Source organism: Gekko japonicus, unplaced genomic scaffold (genome assembly GCF_001447785.1).
Source record: "Gekko japonicus isolate JY-2015 unplaced genomic scaffold, Gekko_japonicus_V1.1 scaffold1004, whole genome shotgun sequence".
Lineage (NCBI taxonomy): Eukaryota > Metazoa > Chordata > Lepidosauria > Squamata > Gekkonidae > Gekko > Gekko japonicus.
In genome coordinates, this window is record NW_015161430.1 from 573,067 (window position 1) to 596,778 (window position 23,712).

Sequence of the window (23,712 nt, forward strand, 5' to 3'; positions counted from 1 at the left end):
GGACACAAACACAAAGGTTTTTTTTAACTTAAAATAAAAACATGCTTAAAACATTAGCACTCTTGCAATATTTTGTTTATTTAACAGTGTCTGATAACCGACACCTCTTGCTCTGAATTATTGCATCAAAATGTCTGTGCTGTTGCAATCTTGAGTATGCTGTTCAGGTGTGTATCTGTAAGCTGCAAACCTACGATGATGCAGCAGCAGCAGAACTGGAAGAAGAAGCCGAAGACAGCCAGTTCCAATGCAGGCCTGATAGAACCAGTCCGGGGTCCAGCCGCATGTTTGACATCCCTGCCTTAAAGGCTAACAAAAATGAAAATGCGGAAAAGCCCTCAGACATCGATCATGTTACAGATCTTACAACTTCATTGGGAATATGGGGTAGGCTAGCACAAACCCCTAAAAAAGAATGAAAATCTCAAGGAAATTTAGGTCCTGGGGAATACATCAGGACTTGCAGGAGCTTTTAATCCATCCCTCAAGATGACTCAAGATTTGTTGGAAGCATCGAGTCACCAGACTGCAGCATCAGTTAGTGGGACAAAGTTTCTGAAAAGCCATTAAACAATTTGAGGATTGGATGGTAGTAAGGGACATTAGGAGGCACAGAGTGGGAGAGAGTGCACTTTTGAAGGCACCAGATTGGCCAATGGCTTTCTCTCTCTACTAGTACTGGAGATCTGGTGTTTGAAGAGACTCAAATGTGACCCTCAGGCTGAAAAATTTGCTTCCTCCTGAAATAGAGCCAGTCTGTTCCTCATTTACTAGGTGGTGCAATATAGATCCACCCTCTCTATAGGCCAATGGATGGTTGGATCTAAGATCATGGTGTTGAATTAGACAACTCCACTGCAGGAAGGAAGAGCATTTCAGTTGAACTAGTCTAAAGATTTGAGCACTGGTGTTTGGGCAATGCCGAACGGTTACACGCCTGAAAACATTTCTCAAAATGTCTCGGAAATAAACAAACAATAATCATTTACAAGAAATAAAATGGAGGGCTGGGATAATAACACAGGGTTTCATTTTGAGTTAAGGGCTGCATGCATTTGCGGTTCCAGGTCGTTATTTGGGGATGGAGAGGCTTGGCCAGCCTTATACTGCCATGTTCAAATGACCACTCACACACAGTTGCTTTGGAAATTAGGTGGATAAAATTGGCCACAACTTAATTGATTACAGCTGTTATAGGCATTGGCACAGCATGGGTCCACCGGATCCGACCCTTTGGCTGACCCGTCTGCCAGCCGAGGTATCCGTTACCCAGCCAGCCGGCATGGGTAGAGTCTGCGGGATGGCAGGTTGCCAGGGTTCACCTGGACACCTGCCCTTGTGTGAACTCCCCTGCCACCTGGGGGTGAGGGCCATCGCTGTTAGTTCTTGCGCTTGCCTGTTCCCTTCAGCCCTCATGCCAAGACCCTTACAAGGGTCCCTGCTTCCGAAAAATGGCACGCAGGCCAATTACCGCCAAATGAATCCAGCCCCATGCTGTCACCACCGAGAGTTGTGACGAACTGTGTACCCTGGAACTAAATATTGGAAACTAACAACACACAACCCAGAATGACCTGCAACCCCATCTACAGTAACCTCGCCTGTTAAGTCCTAACCCTTACCAAAGCCCAAGAAACAGAGAGGGATGGGTGGGCAAGCAGCTCCCACCGTGACAGAAAAGGGGGTGAGGACGGCGAGCGACCCGGGTCACGTATACCCGGGCCTCTCCCTCTGGCCACTCCGCTGCCCAGCGATTGGTCCGGGGAGGGAGGGGAGGCGCCTACCTTCCTGCCACTCACCTGGCCCCTCCTCCCCTGGCCTGACGACTGGCCAGCCTCGTCCCCCGCCCCGCCCGGGCCTCACCTACCCGGGCCCTTTCGGCTTGCAAAATACTGATTCAACATGTGACATTTTCCCTGTGCTTTCTCGCTTCGGGCTTAATAAAGAAATATTCATAACTGTATGTCAACAGGGCTGTTTCTGCCTATACAAAAATCCAGACGACTGCTGCTCTGGAGAAGGCCAGCCAAAGATTCTTCAGGGAATACCCCCAAATCACTCTGTGAAAGTCCTCATCAGAGTATACGTTGTGGCAGTAAGTGTAATTTTATGTACAACCTTAACATTAAATAAGGGCCAAACCATAAGTGATGCTTGACTCCAGATACATAACTTGGCCCTAAAGCCAGCACGGGGGGCTGGTCTTGGATCAGGACCACACTACTGGGGACAGAGTGGATCACTTTCCCCCCTGCCCTTTTCCCAGATCAGGAATCTCCGCCATCTGGTTCTTTAAGGCTGTGGTCACACACACTAAACAATCCGCTTTCAATCCACTTTTGAATTGGATTTTGCCAGTTCACACAGTAAAAATCCAGTTGGAAAGTGCATTGAAAGTGGATTATTGAGTGTGTGTGACTGAAGCCTAAGTAAAGGAAAAAAGACGGGCACAATATGGGCATTTGTCTTTTTTCTCTGTTGGGGATTACAGCAACTGTGAGGCAGATATCTGATAAGGGTGGAAGAGTTAAGAATGAATTACTTTTAAGACTGAATTAGACCTCTGGAGTTCCATTCACACAATTCCAGCATCATGTTTGACCCTTAATTTACTTATGTTCCCGAAATAGGCTGGACTCTGTTTCCTTGGCTAGTGTCAGTTCAAAATTTATGAAGGAATAGAGAGAAAGTGGAAGTACAAGTTAGATCCCCTATCACTTCCCACAATTCTCTTGTAGGTCTCTGTTGCAGAGGCTCCACCCCCAAAATTTCCCAACTCCCAGGAATTTCTCCACCCCCAGGAATTTCCCAACCCAGAGCTCGCAACGCTATTCTGACTCAGTATAAACTGCCTGTGTTCACAGTACTATACCACCTCCTATTTAATGTCCTGGCTTCCTTATTAGAAAATCCTTTCCCTCTTTTTGCAGGCATTTAATCTTAGTCCAGCTGATCCAGATGGTAAATCGGACCCTTATATTGTACTTAAACTGGGAAACACAGAAATTAAAGACCGAGAGAAGTACATTCCTAAGCAGCTAAACCCAGTTTTCGGAAGGTGAGTTCATTTAATTGAGTGCGACACCCTAAACTTAACAAATTAGCTGCACATATTTCATTTTCCCTGCTGCCTCTGTTATTTGGGACAAAGTACATTTGTTAATGCATTGATGCACATCTCTTGAGATGCTTTATAATTTACTGATTAAATTCTTGACAATCAGTATCACACTGTCTGATTGCAAATTCGATTTTCATGCAAGTCCAACATCTCCCAGGATTAGTTTCTGTTGTTTCATCGCTCCTTGTATAATAGCACAAATGACTTTGTCTATTTATGTTAATGAAACTATTAGTTAAGCTTCGCAACTGTTCTGTAGCTAGAATGTGTGAGTTTCAGGTTCCAGCTGAATTCCGCCAGCCATTAGGCAGCTCAGAACAGGAAAAGGAAGACAGGAGAACAGATACAGCGAACAGAAGCCCCTACTTAAAACAAACGACTATCAGAATCTGTGGGTTAAACTGAGCCCGGTTCTCCAAAGTAAAGATAGTAACAGTGGAATCCTAACCAGGGTTTAAGAACATTGGTCGAACCTGCATTTGCATTTTTAAATCAGTTTCATGCTGCTGTGACGCCGTCTTTCTCTATGCTTGTTTGAATGCTGTTTGGAGAAGATTCTTTTAAAGCAGTGCAGAGGTGCAATGACAGTGGAGCCGCCACGAAAGGGCAATAAACATATGCGGACGTGCAAAAGTATGCTAGCACTGTTGAGGTGTGAAAAGGACGCCAAATGTAGACAGCTTTTTTAAAGACGGTGTCAGAAGGCTGGGACACCGGTGGGAAAGACAAATGCAGATTCGACCATTGACTTCAAGACCCAACAAGAGCTGGACTGACTCAGTAAAGACTCCAAAGTGTCCACTCAGTCTGGCAGCGGCTCTCCAGGGTCTCAGGCTGAGGTCTTTCACATCACCTACTGCCTGGTAACTGGACAATGCTAACTTTGATGGATTAAGGGTGTGATCCAGTATCAGGTAGTTTCATGTGTTTCATAGATCAGCTAGGGCCAAATTAGATGTGATCTATAATTAATATTTCCCACATTTTTAAAGGCTAAAAGCAGCCATGGGTAGGGTCCAACTCAGACTAAGTCCATGCGCCGCAGCAGCCTGGGTTAAACTTTTCGTGCTCTGCTGTTTTCCCAGAACAAAAGGGTCTCCTCCCTGAACTGCCAGTTTCCTTTTAGAGAAAAACGTCTGGAAACAAAATCCCACCAATTTCTCTTTATAACTTTAACCAACTTTATTGCTAAACATTATCCTCTCCATCCAGACCCATTGCTAACATGTTTTGTATGCATTTGGTAAACTTTACACAGCATTTTTGGTTCTTTCCACACAATAACGTTCCTTGAATTCTACTGTCCTAAGTTGCTGTTTTGTTCTGACATGGATAGCCCAAGCTAGCCTGATCTCAAAAGCTAAGCAGGGTTACCCTTGGTCCGTATTTGGAAAGGAAAGGAAAAGGAAAGGATGGGAGAGCACCAAGGAATACCAGGGTCACTACACAGAGGCAGGCAATGGCAGCCACCTCTGGAAGTCTCTTGCCTTTCAAACCCTACAGGGTCATCGTAAGTCAGCTGCAACTTGATGGCAAAAAAACTCCTGCTGTTTTAATCATTTGTAAGTGTTGAAACGATGCTTTTGGTTCAACAATAAAACTTGCGCTCGGTACGGTTTCCCAGTTCTGAGCATCTGTACATAGGTGTCAGTTCCACTGAGTTTGTTTAGAATCATTTCCAGATGTTTGCTTAGGGTTTCAGCTGTCGGGGTATGATTGACATAATTGTATCAATCTTCTTTTGGACTAGGTCCTTTGAACTTCAGGCAACTTTCCCCAAGGAATCCCTGCTTTCAGTCTTGATCTACGACTATGACATGATTGGTTCAGATGACCTAATTGGAGAAACGAAAATTGATTTGGAAAACCGTTTCTACAGCAGGCACCGAGCCAACTGCGGGTTGCAAAGCCAATATGAAATGTAAGCTTCTCTTGGGAGACTCGGTCTGTTAGCCGCTATTTAATGACCAGCCAGCAGAGAAGCTTCTAGTGGAAGCTATAGGCTGTCAAAGGAAGGCCCTGTATGAGGTCCAGAGTGTCAAGGTCCAGGGTTGCCTCCAAGTGAGGTCTGACAATCTCTCAGAATTACCACTGATCTCCAGATTACAGAGACCAGTTCCCCTGGAGAAAATAGCTGCTTTGAAGGGTGGATTCCATGGCATTATACCCCACGGAGGCCACTCCCCTCCCCAAACCCCACCTTCCTCAGGCTCCACCCCCAAAATCTCCAGGTATTTCCTGGCCTGTAGCTGGTAACTCTAATGAGAGGTCAAACCAGTATACCCACCAGTCACTCCTTGTCCATCTCCTGGATCCCAAAGTCCTTCCTCCTTTTTTCGTATCAGCTGGGGTTTTTCCCCCCATACAAGTCAGACACAGCCAAAGGGTTCTTGAACTAGCTCCTCTCTCAACTGAACACCAACGGAACTGTGGCCTGTTTCCCATGAAATGAGTCAATGAATCCATTTCTCCGCTATAACAGTTAAACTGAAGGACGGAGCTTGCTTTCGTGAGCTGGTTCGTGCCCATCCCTAGTCCCTGACCTTACTTGTGTCACAGGAAAGATTGGGGACCTAACATTTGCAAGTACCGTGGGGGCCCAATTTGGTTCCTGAGTAGAGTGTGGGTGGAGGAGGGGCTTCAGCTTTCCCTTCCACACTGTTTTCCCAAGCCAAAATGGCCACTGGGGAGCCCTGTTTGGTCCACTCTGGGGCTCAAAGTGCTGCAGTTATTACATGGGACCCCTGATCTGATTCGTGTCACACCCAGTGTTCCCTCTAAGCTGAGTTAGTGTGAGCTAGCTCACAGTTTTTTTAGCCTCTGGCTCAGACATTTTTATCTTAGCTCAGGAAGGAGGGCTCCAAAGCAAACTAATTTATGCAGCAGCCAAATTGCTCGCTCACAACTTTAATGCCAGGAGCTCACAAAGTAGAATTTTTGCTCATGAGACTCCACGGCTTAGAGGGAACATTGGACACCTATCTTCTAGTTGAGCCCACAGTCATACAAAACAGATCACAATCCTGAGCTTTATCCCCTTCTAAAAACATTGCCTCTGACTTGCAGTGAAGGATACAATGCTTGGCGAGATGCCACCAAGCCAACTGAGATCCTAACCAAGCTGTGCAAGGACAACAGACTGAACGGGCCCTACATGCAACCTGGGAAGATTCAAATAGGGGACAAAGTCTTTACAGGGCAGACAGTCTTCCAGGAAGATGAGAACGGTAATTATACTGTCTGTAGTCTGTTATTATCAGGATCCAAATCTTTATAATATCCATTGACAACAGGAGATATATATATGCTACATTCTTTTAATTTTGTTCCTGCTAAGCATAATCAGCAACAGCAGGACCCGCTTTAAGAGTAATTAAGTGTAAAAGGAATATTCACGCCTCCAGATATTCAAGACAATTGTTGACATTTGTTGCGCAAATGCAGTAGGCGACGGTTCCCTGGGCAATGCTGTTTCCGTATAGGGATGAGCAAAAGTTTAATTTCATCTTATATTTGTTTATCTTTGATAACAATTTCGGTTATCTTTTTCCCCCCTTTTTTGCTGTGGGTTTAGTAGGTTTGTTTGCATTCTGTATGCACGTGTATGGTTCTTATATGCAATTTATATGTACAACGTACATCGTTTGTTTGTATAATATAACTAGAAGACACGGTGATGATGATTTATTTCAGGTGTCCCCAAACGTTTTGAGCCTGTGGGTACCTTTGGAATTCTTACATAGGAGAGTAGCGCAACTACAAAATAACTGCTGTGGAAGAAATAACCATATACACAGAAGCAGCCCAACGGCAGGGGAGAAGAGGGATAATTTTACAAAATACACTGAGAAAGAGGGGTGGGAGAGAATGAACCCCAACACTGTGGTGGCAGCTCCCACTGAAACAACATTGCTTTAATCTTCACAGCCAATCAGATCTCCAGTGGCCAATCAGAGACCCTGCTGGGCAAGAGCCCCACCTGGCCCCACCCACTTTCCTTAAAAGGTGATGGTGGTCACCATGATCCCCACGGGCACCGTGTTGGGGACCCCAATTTAATTAATTTTTATGCCACTTCTCCAGAGAACACGTTCAAGGTGGCTTACAAAGTAAAAACACGGTCAAATCACAGAACAGCATAAAAATCACTAAAAATTGACATAAGAACATAAGAGGAGCCAGTGTTGGATCAGGCCAATGGCCCATCCAGTCCAACACTCTGTCACACAGTGGCCAAAAATACCAGGTGCCATCAGGAGGTCCACCAGTGGGGCCAGGAGGACACTAGAAGCCCTCCCACTGTTGAACCCCCCCAAGCACTAAGAATACAGAGCATCACTTGCCCCAGACTGAGAGTCCCTATCTATACATTGTGGCTAATAGTCACTGATAGACTTCTGCTCCATATGCTAATCTAATTCCCTCTTGAAGCCGTCCATGCTTGTAGCCGCCGCCACCTCCTGGGGCAGTGAATTCCATGTGTTAATCACTCTTTGGGTGAAGAAGTACTTCCTTTTATCTGTTCTAACCCGACCGCTCAGCAATTTCATGGAGTGCCCACGAGTTCTTGTATTGTGAGAAAGGGAGAAAAGTACCTCTTTCTCTACCTGCTCTTTCCCATGCATAATCTTATAAACCTCAATCATGTCACCCCTCAGTCGTCGTTTCTCCAAACGAAAGAGCCCCAAGCGTTTTAACCTTTTCTCATAGGGAAAGTGTTCCCTATGAAGAAACCCATTGGTAAAACTCAGCTATTAAAACCCCAACAATTAAAACCCCAGCCAGAGCATAAAATCATCATAAAGCATTTAACAGCCTGAAACAATTCGCACAAAACAGTTCTCAGGCTAGAAGTAAATGGGAATTTGTTGATGCAGAAGCGATGTTGGAAAAGCATACCTTTGACTAAGCAAAAATGCAAATAGAAAATTGTATGAAAATTCTTTAAAATCAGAGATTTGATTTGCCCGAAGGAGACAAAAAATGGGCAGTTTCGAGGTTGAAGCAGCTTGGAAGAGAAATTGAAAATCACCCCCGGATTATGAAGTTTTTACATGTTTTTATATATGGCATGGCAAACGGCCTGCCCTTGTTAGCCGCCCTGAGCCCACTGGGGAGGGCGGGATATAAATATGAAAAATAAATAAATAATAAATAAGTTGTGTGTCCAAGAGGCAGCTTGGTTGGCCCCTGTGTGAACAGCATAGTGGACTTGATGGACCTGTGGTCTGGTCCAACATGGCTCTTCTTGTTACCTTGAATACTTTTTGGTGCAATTCTAAATAGAGTTACCATTAATGGACCTAGAAGGGAGTCATTCTGTTTCAAATTGAACTGCTAGTTTTCACTGAGACAGCATGCCGTAAGTGGTTAGAGTGTCAGACTAGAATCTGGGAGACCCACCCAGGTTCCAATAACCCCTCTGCCATGCAAGTTTTCTGGGTGAACTTAGGGTAGTCACACACTCTTAGTCTAACCTACTTTACAGGGGTGTTGTGAGGATAATCTGGAGGAGGGGAGAATGATGTAAACTGCTTTGGGTTCCTATTGGAGAGAAACGTGGGGTATAAATATCTAAATAAATAGCGACACTAATAATAATGAGATAGCAGTCTTTGATATTTATCTATGTCAATAAGATAATCATTATCATTATAGAGAATAACTGATTGAGAGAAAGGGGGGAATCTAAAGAAACAAGAAAGCAAAATTCTTCAGTAAAATTCGTAGCCTGTGGTCTTAATCCAGCTCTAAAAGCTCTCAAATAAAACGACAGCGCGAGATCAGTTGCATGAAAATTGGGAAGAAGATGCACACCAGAAAGCGTTCAGAGCATGATAATCAAAGTAATGTGGTGTGGAGAGACTGCATCTTCATTTGCTGCAGTGTGTCTTCAGATGCCCTGTCCCAACAAACATCCAATTTATGCCCATCATTTCCAACTCAGCAAATCATCCATGAGTATAGACATCTTTATAGGACTGGACTGCCTTAGCTCAGCCAGGTCGTCTTGCTTGCAATGATTCACAGCCTCCTAAAGATTAACTTTATTTTCTTACTGTTCCATGGGGTAATCCCAGACGCGAGCACGGAGTATACTTTATGCGTTTCTCCCTTTGGAGTCATCAAAAGCACCTTTATAGAAATCAGATTTTTTAACGAGCACCTGTGCTAATTGACGCAGCTGCATTAATCAGTACCTTAATGTGCAAACTCGATTTCTCACTGCCCTTTCTCTTGCAGAAGAACCTGTTGAATCATATGAACACCTCGCACTAAAGGTTTTACGCTCCTGGAATGAAATCCCCGGGGTTGGTTGTAAGCTGGTGCCTGAACATATTGAGACTCGGCCTATCTATCACAAGGATAAGCCTGGCATGGAGCAGGTAAATTCTTCCACCTGGATTAGTGGGGGGGAAACTGTGAAGATCTTGGCTCCACCTTAATCTTGCGGCCAGTTAGGGCTACAGTTAATATAGGGTTACCATATTTTGAAAAGCAAAAAGAGAAGACATATTTCCTGACTGACTGCTTCAAAGAAGTGATCGCTATGACGAATCTCATTTTAAATACCCCTACTATCTAAGCTGTGGTAATTGCTACTAACTAGGAATAGTCCTAACCTTCCAGCCCCAAAAGAGGACATTTTCCTCAGTTGTTTTTTTAAAGCCCAAAAGAGGAGGGACACCAAAAAAAGAGGACAGGTCCTCTAAAAAGAGGACATTGGATAACCCTAGTTAATAGATAGTTAATAACCTCCTTGGCAAATAGAAGGGGAAGTCATGGAAGTAGTGACAGACTTCACGTTCCTGGGATCCCAAATCACCACAGACTGTGACAGCAGCCATGAAATTAAAAGACGCCTGCTCCTTGGGAGGAAAGCAATGGCGAACCTAAACAGCATGATAAAAAGTAGAGACATCTCCCTGCCAACAAAAGTCCGCATGGTCAAAGCAATGGTATTCCCAGTAGTCATGTATGGCTGCGAGACATGGACTATAAGGAAGGCCGAGCGCCGAAGAATAGATTCTTTTGAACTATGGTGCTGGAGAAGACTCTTGAGAGTCCCTTGGACTGCAAGAAGATCAAATCAGTCAATCCTAAAAGAAATCAACCCGGACTGTTCCCTGGAAGGCCAGATAATTAAACTGAAGCTCAAATACTTTGGCCACCCAATGAGAAGGGAGCACTCACTGGAGAAGACCCTGATGCTGGGAAAGATTGAAGGTCAAAGAAGACGGGGACGGCAAGGGATGAGATGGTTAGACAGTGTCACCGATGCAACGAACATGAAATTGAGCACACTTCAGAGGACGGCGGAAGACAGGAAGGCCTGGCGTGATCTGGTCCATGGGGTCGCGAAGAGTTGGACTCGACTGTGCGACTGAACAACAACAAAAGTTAATAGCATCTCACAATTTAGAGATGCTGAATGGGTGTTGTGGTTACCAATGGGTTTCCTGGCTCAGTTCCCATTGTCAGCACTAGGAATTTGTTTTTATATCAACAGTTTTACAGGTTTGGTTTTGCAGATTTGTTTGGTGTTGTATACACGTGTTGCGCAGCTATCATACGCAGTCGGTTGGCTCCAGTGGGTAGGGTTGCCAACCTCCAGGTGGGCCCTGGAGATCTCCCCCTATTACAGTTGATCTCCCGATGACCAAGCTCAGCTCCCCTGGAAAAAGTGGCTGCTTTGGAGGGTGGACTCTGTGGCATTATACCTGGCTGAGGTCCATCCTCTCCCCAAACCCCACCGTCCCCAGGCTCCACTCCTAAAATCTCCAGGTATTTCCCAAACCAGCAACCCTAACAATGATCCAAGTGGCAGAAAAGGCAGGAAGAACAATTTCGTCCTCTTTAACAAGACTCCTGGGATAAAGGAAAGATCTGCCAGCATCAGCACCAGACTGCCAGTTTCTCTCAGAGTTTCTCATTTATACGTTTCACATAAATTGCTGATTTTTATCGGTGCACAAATAATGTTGAAAATGAGTACATTTTAAGGTGGAAGTTCAGGTGAGGAAACTGAAAATGGAGCAGGGTAATGAATTGTGGGTTTGATCTGCACAAGGGAAAAGAGCAATTGAAACAGGGAATTAGGAGTCGGAAAAAGCAGAGAGAGCAAATCTGCAATCTTCTCTAATCGGCTCTTGCTCATAAAAGCCTTTGATGCCCTGGGCCCAGCCAGAATTATGGTTGCTGAGCCTCCAGGTGGGGCCTGGGGATCTCCCGCTTTTACAGCTGATCTCCAGCTGACAGAGATCAGCTCCCCTGGAGAAAATGGCTGCTTTGAAGGGTGGACTCTATGGCATGGTACCCTGCTGAGGCCCCTCCCCAAACCCCGCCCTTTCCTGGCTCCACCCCCAAAGTCTCCAGGTATTTTCTAACCCAGACCTGGATATTAAGACCTGGATATCCTGGCAACCCTAGCCAGGATATTAAGAGAAAGCATCTTTCCATACACTCATCAGGAGGGGCCTTATTTTGTCCTCCTGTGCCACCAGAAACAAAAGTATTTACTATGAGAAGCATGGTCCTGTCTCTGTAGTGCTGTGTGGAAAACTAGTCAAAACGTCTTATTTTGCCTGCCGCGGGGGCAGGCTAACACAGTGGACACAGAATTACGACTGCATTTATAACTTTATGCCCATGTAGCTCCTATCACGTGTGCTTACCTCCAGGTATTTCCCAACCCCAAACCAGCAACCCTAACAATGATCCAAGTGACAGAAAAGGCAGGAAGAACAATTTTGTCCTCTTTAACAAGACTCCTGGGATAAAGGAAAGATCTGCCAGCATCAGCACCAGACTGCCAGTTTCTCTCAGAGTTTCTCATTTATACATTTCACATAAATTGCTGGTTTTTATTGGCCAGTTTGGTGTAGTGGTTAAGTGTGCGGACTCTAATCTGGGAGAACCGGGTTTGATTCCCCAGTCCTCCACTTGCACCTGCTGATGTGACCTTGGGTCAGTCACAAGCTCTGGCACAGCTGTCCTTGAAAAAGAGCAGTTTGTGCCAGAGTTCTCTCAGCCCCACCCACCTCACAGGGTGTCTGTTGTGGGGAGGGGAAGGGAAAGGAGTTTGTAAGCCGCTCTGAGACACCTTTGGGTAGTGAAGGACTGCATTTATAACTTTTTGCCCATGTAGCTCCTATCACGTGTGCTTATTTGTTTTTATGTTTTTAAATTTTATGTTTAATTTTTTTTGTGTTTAATATTAGGAACTGGCTTGAAGAGAGGTCTGTGTTGGGTCGAAGGCAGGGTAAACATTTTAAGTAAAATAAATAAATAATTATATAGCCCAAATTAGGGTTGCCAGACCTCCCACTATGATGAGAGGGGAAAAAACCTGGTGTCATACATGGCATAGGGTTGCTAGACCCCCCCAGTGGAGGCGGGGGTTCCCCGCTGACAGGCCTCACCTCCCCACCGTAGCTGGCCGGCCGGGGGGAACTCACCCCAAAAAAGAGGGGGAACCATTCAACGTGCAACGATGTGGCCACATCACTGCCCACGTGACCTGGAAGTGACATCATCATGTCCAGGATGTCAGGATGATGCTTTGGTATTTGGGCAAAAACTCTATAGTAGAAGCCAAATTTACCATAGAGTTTTTGCCCAAATGCCAGAGCATCACCCTGAAGTCCCAGATATGATGGCATCACTTCCAGGTCATGTGGGCAGTGACGTAGACACATCGCTGTATGTCAGATGGGCCTCCCTGCTGCTCCCAGTAAGTCCCCCCTCCCCTGCCGCTTGCCAGGAGAGACCTGGCAACCCTAGCGTGGCATGAAGTCACTTTTGGGGAAAACCTGGAAGTGATGTCACGTAGCTCTAGGAATCACCGTAACTCAGTTTCTGATAGCTTGCTCCCAGCAAGATCACTTCTCCTGCTGCCAGGAATGCTTCTAGCTCCACACAGGATTAAGTACCTGCAAGGAGATGAAGACACACATTGCAGCCAGAGTATTTGCTCTCTTCCCGAGCTGTGCTTTGAATCATTCCGCGACCCGGTTTTTCTCAGCCCCCTGGATGCAGCACTGCCCTTGCTTCTACTGAGAATGTATTTGCAAAACAAATTAATCTTTAATGAGACTAGATGATCAAACTAGTTTTATTTCTTAAAGGGTCGTGTGCAGATGTGGGTGGACATGTTTCCTAAGGATATGCCTCTCCCAGGACCTCCGGTTGACATCTCACCTAGAAAACCTAAAGGGTAATTCCTTGCACATTCCTCTCTGCTTTCCTATCAATGTTACTAATGCTTTCTCCAGCCATTTCCACAAGGAATGCTTAAATCAGTGTTGGCTTTTCCCATCTCTGCAATGTTGCAGTTAAAGCCTGCAGTGAATGGAGCATCCATGATGTAAAGTGCCCATCTTCCATTTCCTGTATCCCATTAACCATGTTCAAAAGTGGTATATCTTTGTCCGAAAACGGTGTTTTCAGAGGCAGCTGCGAAAACAGCGTCCAAGAAAACTTGGTGAAAAAATACAGTTGCGAAATGTTCTGTTTGAATTCGATTTCCCTTTCAGTTATGACAAATTAGAGAAAAGTGACCACAATGAAGAATCTTGCAGCACCTGAAAGCAGGGTTACCAATTTGCAGCTGGGGTCTGGAGATCTGGAATTACAACTGACCTCCAGATGGCAGAGATCAGTTCTCCTGTAGAAAACGGCTGCTTTTGAAGGGTGGTTGCTATAGCATTATACTCCACTGAGCTCCCTCCCCTCCCCAAAACCCACCCTTTCCAGATTCCACCCCCAAATCTCCAGGAATTTCCCAGTCTGGAGTTGCAACCCTACCAGTTTTGTGAGCCAAAGGTCCCTTCTTCAAACTTATGAAGTGTTACCCTAAGTGATGGCAGGTGTGTGGATGCAACATACAGAGGACAGGAGGAAGAAAGGAAGTTACTGTAAAATGAGGCAAGAAGGTCAAGCAGTCAAGAGACAGGTATGCACCATTGCTATGTAGAGCACAGATGAAATCAAGAACAATAACCAGTCCTACCAGGGTGGCTGTGGACCCCTCCTAACTGGTGATGGATTTCCAGAGCAAGCTGAGTAGTGTAAGAACTTCTAAGGAGAGACTTTCTGCAGTGAGCCAACCACTTCCAGGTTCTGTTGAGACCAACAGTGTAATCCTAAACAGAGTTACACCCTTCTAAACTCAATGACTTGACCCTTCAAAGGGTGTGACTTTTCTTAGAATTGCACTGCAAGAGTGGTAATACTTCAAAGGGTTAATACTTCATCCATCTAACAAAGTGTGCTCTGGCTCACAAAAGCTTAAGCGGTGACAAATTTGTCAGTCACGGCCAGTCCTGCCACAAGACTCGCTTCCCATGTACAGCACACCTTTTTTTTGTCCCATATCTGGTATCAGAGGAGAGCTCAGAAGATTCCCAGGTCTACACTTACGATGATCACCAGCTGAGTCCTAGGCTGAATCTGCATCTGCTGTGTACAGCAGTCTTGGTCTGTTGCGGCGCCCTTGTACATTACTCCCTTTTCCCTGCCATCCTGGCTCCGGATAAAACCTTGCTGTCTGCATCAGACCTCACCATGGCGACTGCGGGGGCACGCAGGAGGGAGAGTGTGCGCAAGAGGGGGGAGGAGTGGCCTCTTGGGGCGTTAGCAGGGCACTGTGCTGTGAGGAGGAAACGGCACCCACGACCCTCCCTGCAGAAAGTAAAAGGGGTGACCTGGCGGAGGAGGCGGCAGAGGGGGACTGGAAAGTGAACGAGCTGGGTAAAAAACACCCTTCTAAACTCAATGACTTGACCCTTCGAAGGGTGTGACTTTTCTTAGAATTGCACTACAAGAGCGGTAATACTTCAAAGGGCTAATACTTCATCCATCTAACGAAGTGTGCTCTGGCTCACAAAAGCTTATGCGGTGACAAATTTGTCAGTCACTGTCAGTCATGCCACAAGACTCCCTTCCCATGTACAGCACACCTTTTTTTGTCCCATATCTGGTATCAGAGGAGAACTCAGAAGATCTCCAGGTCTACACTTACGATGACCACCAGCTGAGACCTAGGCTGAATCTGCATCTGCTGCGTAAAGCAGTCTTGGTCTGTTGTGGCGCTGTTGTACATTGCAATGCTCCCCTTTCCCTCCCATCCTGGCTCGGGATAAAACCTTGCTGTCTGCATCAGACCTCACCATGGTGACCACGGGGGCACGCAGGAGGGAGAGTGCCTGAGAGAGGGGGGAGGAGTGGCCTCTCGGGGCGCCGGCAGGGCACTGCGCTGTGAGGAGGAAACGGCACCCACGCTGCAGAAAGTAAAGGGGGTGACCTGGTGGAGGAGGAGGCAGAGGGGGGCTGGAAAGTGAACAAGCTGGGTAAAAAACACAAAACACCCAGCGGTTGCCAGGCAGGGCGTTCTGGGGACTGCCCCAGGAAATAACATGGTTTGGGGTGGGCGTGCTTCTAACCCACCAGCAAAGAAACATGATTGGAGAAAAACTGGGGGGGTGGGATTTGGCTCCAGTTGTCTTATTATCACTCACAGCGGCTCAGGGGTGGGAAGGAGCAATTGCTGTGGCTGAAAACCAGATCCACATAACCTAGTGGAACACTGTAGGGACCTCGGAGTCACCACTACAGGGCAATAAAATGATGCAGACAGCCAATGCTGAGTCAATACAATACAGGAATGGCTGTTGCAAACAATGCAGACGACAATGCAGACAGAGATTTGCGAGACCATTTGGGACCGCCGGCACAGCGGCAGGAAAGACCAATGCAGATTAGACACTAGAGTTGCCATCTTGGCTTTGCCTTGGCACGGGGTCCACCCAAGTCAGAGGCTGCACACAATACCTCTGACATGTAGCAACAGAAAACATTCCTCATTTTCCCCAGTGATGGAACAAGAGAATCAAAGGCAGTTCCTCAGTTTGCATATCTTCCTTCCCCTCACTAGCCACATCTCTATTTCTTTCCGTCCCCAGAGAGTTAAGGGCCAAGTTGTTTGAGCTCATTGGAGCAGTAGCAGCGAACCCAGCTCTGATGCACTGTTGCCTCTAGTTAAACAGGTTTGACAGGCTTTTGAAACTATACAGCAACCTGCTCAGTCTGTTTACATGAGCGAAAGTGAAAGGAGTGCACCCGTCCCCAGCAACAATGCCTTTCTGAAAGAAACTATCTGCTATCTCCTGCTATCTGAAAGACATCTCCAGCCTTGACTGAACACCTCCATTTTACTCTGAAAATTCTTCCTTTATAACTTTTGAGAGTACTTATAACCCCACCACCACCAAAAAAACCCTCCAACTTTTAAATTAAACCAATCTAAGGCAATTGAATCTGCTGGAATAAACGGTAAATTTGCATACTGACCCTTATTTAAATAAGTCAAATGAAGGTTTTAGTTTTGGCCCTGTAACATGAGGAAACTTGGCATGTTCGGCCAATATAATTTCAAATAAATATATCGCTGCGCTGAACAGGCCAACTGATCAGACTGTGAGATGAAAAGCCAAGAAACTTCAAGGCTCATTCAGTGTGGATTTAATGACTTTTAAAAAGCAGCATTTTTGTAGAAGTTATCGGGGCATTTTCATAGAAGTTATTAGTACATCAATTACTTCTCTGAAGCTTTCACTATTCTGAAAAAGAGACAGAATTAATGAAAAGCTAAATGCTAAAGAAGCCAATACAGAAGTTTAATTCTTAGTCAGAAGCTTTAAACTGAACTATACTTTATGGATTTTTCTAGCAAGAGAAATCTATATTTAATATCTATGTATTTATTAAATGTCTCTATATTAAATATGTATCGATATATCTATATTTAAGAAATGGTGATAATGTATCTGTAAGTGCAAATCTGCCCAGGCTAGCCTGATCTTAGCAGATTTTGGAAGGTAGGCAGGATCAGCCCTAGTTAGTATTTGGATGGGAGACCTCCAAGGAATACCAGGGTCATGATGCCGAGGCAGGCCATGGCAAACCACCTCTGGACATCTCTTGCCTTGAAAACCCTATGGGGGTCACCATAAGTCAGCTGTGACTAGACAGCACGTTCCAACATCACCATCGAGCACAAAACCTAGTGTATAATTTTACAAGCTGTGTAAGAGATCATTGCATTTCCCATCATTCATAGGTACCTAGGGCAGCATCGAAAGTATGACCAGGGCACATGTAATGGTTTCAGAGGAGCTTTGAAGTTTCCCAAAGAAGCCTTTAGTCAATGAGAATATCCACTTATTTTCAATCCTGCTTGCTGTTCTTTGTTTCCCCTTTATGAAAAACCAGCTCCCCTTTGGCTAACGGCAAATATTCATGCTGGGTTTGCTAGTCTGAAAATGCCCCGTTTCGACTGCTGTTGTCACACTGTGGAGTAGAGGGGGGAAACAATTGATCTTAGCATCTTCTAGTAAAAAGGTTTTTGGCCATTAGGATTGGGAATGGAATCATAGAATAGAATCACAGAATCACCAAGAGTTGGGAGGGGCCATAGAGGCCATCTAGTCCAACCCCCTGCTCAATGCATGATTGGTCTGGAGCATCCCTGACAAGTGTTTGTCCAGATGCTGCTTAAAGACCGCCAGTGAGAGGGAACTCACCACCTCCCTAGGCAGCTGATTTCACTGTTGCACAACTACATGACCACTGAAATGTCTTCGGACAGCGCTGGCTCTTTGGCTTTGAAACGGAGATGAGCACCGCAACCCTTGAGTCGGATTTGACTGGCTTTCGAGCAAGGGAACCTTTACCTTTACCTAATATCCATCTGGTACCTTCCCGCCCTTCATTTAAACCCATTCTTGCGAGTCCTGTCCTCTGCTGCCAACAGGAACAGCTCCCTGCCCTCCTCTAAGGGACAGTCCTTCAGATACTTAAAGAAAGCAATGCTATCCCCCCTCAACCTCCTCTTCTTCAGTATGGTCTGATTCAGTCTGGGGCCATTTCATATGGTCATGTGAAACGAGGGACCATGCTTTGAAAGCCTAGGCAACCATGCTCAGCCTCCAGGAGGGTCTATATGGCACAGAGAGGGAATGGGACGGTCACAGGGTGTGCTCTGGCTTTGCATAGAGGGGAAGGGCAGGTTGGGGGAGGGATGACTGCTAGTCACAGAGGGGGCTCCACGGCACACTGCAATTTATATGGGGAGCACTATCTATGTTGGAAGAGAAATTCCAAAAACTTACATGCCATTTCCAGCCGATCCACACATTGCTCTGAACACCTTTCCCCTGCTCCTTGCAGTGCATACCCTACCCCTAATGCTTACTCCCACTCCTTTGACCCCGGACTCTTGCACTCTTGTCACTGGCAATTGAGAATGCAGCCAGATTTTTCAGTAAGCAGTTTATAGCCATGCTCAAGCTACTGTCAAATCCACATGTGCCTCTTTGAGGGCTTTTCAGCCCCACTCTCTTGGCTGCTGGTGCACACAAGTGAAAAAAACAGAATAGCATTTTCTGAAGTGATTAATAGTCATGTAGGAAGGCTTATTTACACTTGCAATTCAACCTCCTTACACTTTAGAGGGCACAAATGAATTTTTTTTTGGTCTGTATTCATACTACACCATTTTGGTGTAGTGGTTAAGTGCGTGGACTCTAATCTGGGAGAACTGGGTTTAAGTCCCCACTCCTCCACTTGCAGCTGCTGGATGACCTTGGGCAAGCCATAGTTCTGATAAGAGCTGTTCTTGAAAAAGAGCAGTTTCTGTCAGAGCTCTCTCAACCCCGCCTACCTCACAGGTTGTCTGTTGTGGGGAGGGGAAGGGAAAGGAGTTTGTAAGCTGCTCTGAGACTCCTTCAGGTAGTGAAGGGCGGGGTATAAATCCAATCTCTTCTTCTTCTACTGACTTAAAATTGATTTAATAATCATTTCTACACCCAAAAGAATGCCGGAAATTGTAGTTCTGTGACTAGCGATCACGAACAGCTTTGTCAACAGCACCCATACCAAACAATCATTTCCAGGATTCTTTGGGGGAAAGTCATGGTAGCTACACTGGCATAAAGCTGAAATATGTATCTGCAGTGTAGACATGCTGAAGTCATGCAAATTAGAAAGTAACATTTTTTTTACCCTGCTATTTTGATATTCTCTATTGGTTCTTTTTCTTTCTTTCCTACCAGTTATGAATTAAGAGTTATCATCTGGAATACAGAAGATGTCATTTTAGAGGACGAGAATATCTTTACAGGACAGAAATCTAGTGACATCTATGTGAAAGGGTAGGTTGCCCTGGCATTGCCTGTGGATCTCCTCATTTTGGCACCGACAGCTGAATTAATGTGTGACCCAAGGCCATCCATCAAGAAGGAGAGTCATGGCAGTATGAGCCAGTTTTGCGTGTGCATTCGGATGACGACTCTGCAGCCTTGGCATTTTGGCTGCAAAGGCTCATCAGAAATGCCACCTCTGACTAGAATTAAGCAGGCAGAGAACTGATGCACATACAAAAAGAGGCCCTGTCCTTCCATAAGCAAAGTGCTGGGGGGCAAAAAAAAAAAGAGTTCTAGTTCATACACAGCCTCAGCATCTAGGTTGTACATGCTGCAGGCTGCAGAAGTGAGCCCTGTATTCAGATACCTGTGACGGCCCCACGAGTAGTGCCTTTGTGATGTAAAGGAAGGTTGATGACCGAGGGCCAAATTAGACAATACATGTAACATGTGACCAATCGGGGGACTTGCAGACATCAGGGCAACTCATGTTCCCAGGTATTCCGGGGCCCAATTTGGTTTTGGAGTGTGGCACATGGGAAGAAGGAGGTTCAGCCTTCCCACCCACACCATTTTTCCAAGATGAAACTGCTGCAGAGGTTATGTTTGCTTCACTGTGGGGCTCCACACGCTGCAGGCAGTACACTTGCAGCAGGGCACAGCAGGGCAGAGAGGGACCCCTGTGGCTGTTTCAACTCTGGAAAACAGTGTGGGAAGGAAGGCTGGAACCCCCCCCCCCCCGCCCAAGGCCTCGGCATGCTTGGTAACATTAGTCAGATACACAGTAGAATGCCCATTCCTACTTGTATCTGCCCAAGGGAGCTTTGACTTTTGAAAGTTTATTACACTAGAAATCTTGTTGGCAGACTCTAGAAATTACTCTAGAAATGTTGTTGCCGGACTCAAATCTTGCTGTCCTGTATATGTATCTTAGAAGACAGAGAATCGCTCATTTGGTGCTGAAACTTGGCTGTGTGCAATATGCATCACAAAAGGGTGTGATCTCTTGGTTGTCTGTTTCTGCATTGACAGATATAGATGTCTTCTTCTCAGGAGAGGAGCATTTGCCCCAAGGCACTGCCCATCCAAGAGGCCCCATGTTACAAAAAAGTTGTGGATCCAAAGTAAATTTTTTAATGAAGTGAAGCAACCATGTTAGAAAAGTATTTTGGTTTTTTTAAGATAGCAAAGGTTAATGGTTGGGGGAATGCATTACAATTCAGAGTTTTGAAGACCCAGGGTGTTTTGTTCCTTAAAGGGGGAGAGAGGGACAGAATTTTAATAGCTTCCTGATGGAACTTTATCATCAGACAGCTTTATTAACATTCCTGACACATGTCTTATGATTGCAGACAATAATCAGCAGAAACATGAAGGGAAAAAATATTCTGGTGACGACAAAACTGAGCTGCATTTCCCCTTGAAAGAAGCTGTTTATTGGCATTTAAAAATAATGCAGTCACTCTTCTGGGTCTTGCTTGCCACTTCCTGGTTCAACACTGAACCCCACAAAATTGTGGTGGATAGTGATACCCAGGTTTATTCCTGTTTTGTGACTGTGGTTCTAGCAGACTTCAGAATATTAGAACAAAGTTTGAGTCCGGTGCAGTGTTCCATCTAAACTGAGTTAGTGTGAGCTAGCTCACAGTTTGTTAGCCTCCAGCTCACACATTTGTGTCTCCGCTCAGGAAGGAGGGCTCCAGAGCAAACTAACTGATGCAGTAGCCAAATCGCTCGCTCACAGCTTTAATGCCGGTAGCTCACAAAGTAGAATTTTGGCTCACAGCTTAGAGGGAGCATTGGTCCGGTTGCACCTTTAAGACCAACAAAGTTTAATTCTGGGTATAAGCTTTCATGAGCATGCACTTCTTCAGATAACATCCTTCAGATCCATTTACATCCATCTGAATAAGTGTGCATGCACATGAAAGCACTAACTGTAGGACAGTGAAAACGGGGGGCTTGTGAGATTTTAGTATTTTATGCTGGAGAGGGGGAAAGTAGCATGAAGTTACTTTGCAAGTGGGTCTTGCACCGTTCTAGGGTTGCCAGGTCCTACCTTGTCGCTGGCGGGGGGATTTGGTGGTGTTCCTGGAGGGGGCAGGGACATTGCGCAACATCCCCGATGCAATGACGTCACCCGGAAGTGAGGGCAAAACTCTATAGTTTGAGGGCAAATTTACCATAGAGTTTTGCCCTCAAACCAGAGTGTTCCGGATGATGTCGTCCTGTCGGTGGGGCTTCCCCTGCCATCCAGCTGGCTGGCAGTGGGCAGAAGCCCCAAAAACTGGGGGAACCCCCACCCGGACCAGGGACTGGCAACCCTATACTGTACACTAAATTTAGAAGCAGATCCCCGCTTTGAAAAATGTGAGACGTTATCAGTTTAGGCCTAAAAGATATCCTCCTGTTTGCTGGCTTAGTTTATCCATTGGGGGTCCCTCCCGACTCTCTTTGATTCTCTTGCACTGAAAAGGTGGCTGAAAGGCTTGGAAGATGACCGCCAGGAGACGGATGTGCATTACAACTCTTTGACTGGAGAAGGGAACTTCAACTGGCGTTTTGTCTTTCCATTCCATTATCTCCCGGCTGAGAAACACATGGTTGTCAGTAAGAGAGAGAACATATTTTCCTTGGACAAGACAGAGCGCAAAATACCGGCAGAATTGGTGCTTCAGGTCTGGGACTTCGAAAGGCTTTCTTCTGATGATTTCTTGGGTAAGGCCTGGTCTGGACCAGTGGAAGTATTTCAGTTTGAATGAAGGCCACAAGAACTGGCACAACGCTTTTTCTGATGCCAGATTATATGGTGAAAGAATGGTAAATGCCAAGGTCAGAGGTGGAATACTGAGGTGGAATTTGGGCTGCCTTGAACCATGAGGAAAAGTGGGGTATAAATGTTTTAATAAGTATAGAACTATACCACCACAGCATGGTGTTAGGGTTGCCAGATCCCCCTTGGCTACTGGTGGGGATTGGGTGGGGTCGGGTTGCCAGCACCAGGTTGGGAAACTCCTGCAAATTTGGTGGTAGAGCCTGGGGAGGACAGGGACCTCAGTGGGGTACAATGCCATAGAGTCCACCCTCCAAAGCAGCCATTTTCTTGAGGGGGATCTCTGATCCCTGTAGTCTGGAGATGAGCTTAAACTCTGGGGGATCCCCAGGCCCCACCTGGAGGCTGGCATCTCTACAAGGTGTAGTGGTTAAGAACAGCAGACTCTAATCTGGAGAACGGGGTTCAGTCCCCCAGTCCCCCACGCAAAGCCCACTGGGTAATTTGGGTCAGTCGCAGTTCTCTCAGAACTCTCTCAGCCCCACCTACCTCACAAGGTGCCTGTTGTGGGGAGTGGAAACGAATGTAATTGTAAGCGGCACTGAAACTCCTTAAGGTAGAGAAAAGCTGCATATAAACTTCTTCTTCTTGTCCCCCCACCCCCATTCTGCCCAAGTTACTTGTACTGGGTGTTACTTTAAATATGGAGGATTCAGGTTGCTTCCTCAGCCACTATTGGTTAGTGGTGTAGCCTAACGTTGGAGAGACATGGGTTGGAATCCTCACTGTACCACAAAACTCATTGGGTGACTGTAGATCCATCGCTCTCCCTCAGCCTAATGTACCTTACAGAGCTGTTGTGAGGGTAAAGGGAGTGTACAGTGCCCTGAGCTTCTTGGAAGAAGGGTAGAATTTTTAAAAGTTACTGATTTGCTACATTTTTTATCCTACCCTTCCTCCAAAGAGCTTCCCACCTCCATTTTGTCCTCACAACAACCCTGTGAGGAAGGTTAGGCTGAGAGAACGTGAATAGCCCAAGGTCCCCCAGTAAGTTTCATGCAGAAGTACACACCATCATACCTACAACAGCATCCGTCGTGTGGGAAGTATGGGCATTGCTGCACCATCCTGCACCCACCACCTTTGCAATCATTAGAGAAAACAACAAGCAAATTATACTCTTCTTAATAAGAGTTCAGCCCTTGGAGCTTGTCTAAGTTTGTCTGAGCCAGAAGATATTGTTCAAAACCTGCTTTATCGAGTCAGTTCTCTCAGTGATGTGGAATTTCATTTTTGTTTCCTCTCAGGCTCCCTTGAAATGAACCTGAACGGCTTCCCCCGAGCTGCCAAGTCCGCCAAGCGCTGTGACATAAGCATGGTAACTGAAACAAGTGAGGAGAACAAGATTTCCATATTTCAGCAGAAGCGCGTCCGCGGCTGGTGGCCGTTCATCAAAGCCGGTGAACTCACGGTAAATCATCAAAGGCTGCTCACTGTGCCTTTAGCTGATGCGGTTGGTGGATGCTTTTAAAAACAGGAATAATGTGAAGATTCAAATATCACACAGGTCAACTATGGAGCTGTTTGACTTATTATGGATTCAGATTCCAGCTCTT

General features: G+C 45.9%; 1 protein-coding gene across 1 annotated transcript in view; it reads left to right on the forward strand.

Moving 5' to 3' along the window:
* FER1L6 (fer-1 like family member 6) overlaps positions 1–23,712 on the forward strand; it is a 160,532-nt gene that overhangs the window by 132,756 nt on the left and 4,064 nt on the right. Inside the window, exons 31-39 of the mRNA XM_015428956.1 lie at positions 1,973–2,095; positions 2,931–3,058; positions 4,872–5,042; positions 6,188–6,348; positions 9,365–9,507; positions 13,249–13,337; positions 19,234–19,332; positions 21,800–22,041; positions 23,404–23,567. Coding sequence (XP_015284442.1) covers positions 1,973–2,095; positions 2,931–3,058; positions 4,872–5,042; positions 6,188–6,348; positions 9,365–9,507; positions 13,249–13,337; positions 19,234–19,332; positions 21,800–22,041; positions 23,404–23,567 — 1,320 coding nt within the window. The remainder of the gene's footprint in view (positions 1–1,972; positions 2,096–2,930; positions 3,059–4,871; positions 5,043–6,187; positions 6,349–9,364; positions 9,508–13,248; positions 13,338–19,233; positions 19,333–21,799; positions 22,042–23,403; positions 23,568–23,712) is intronic.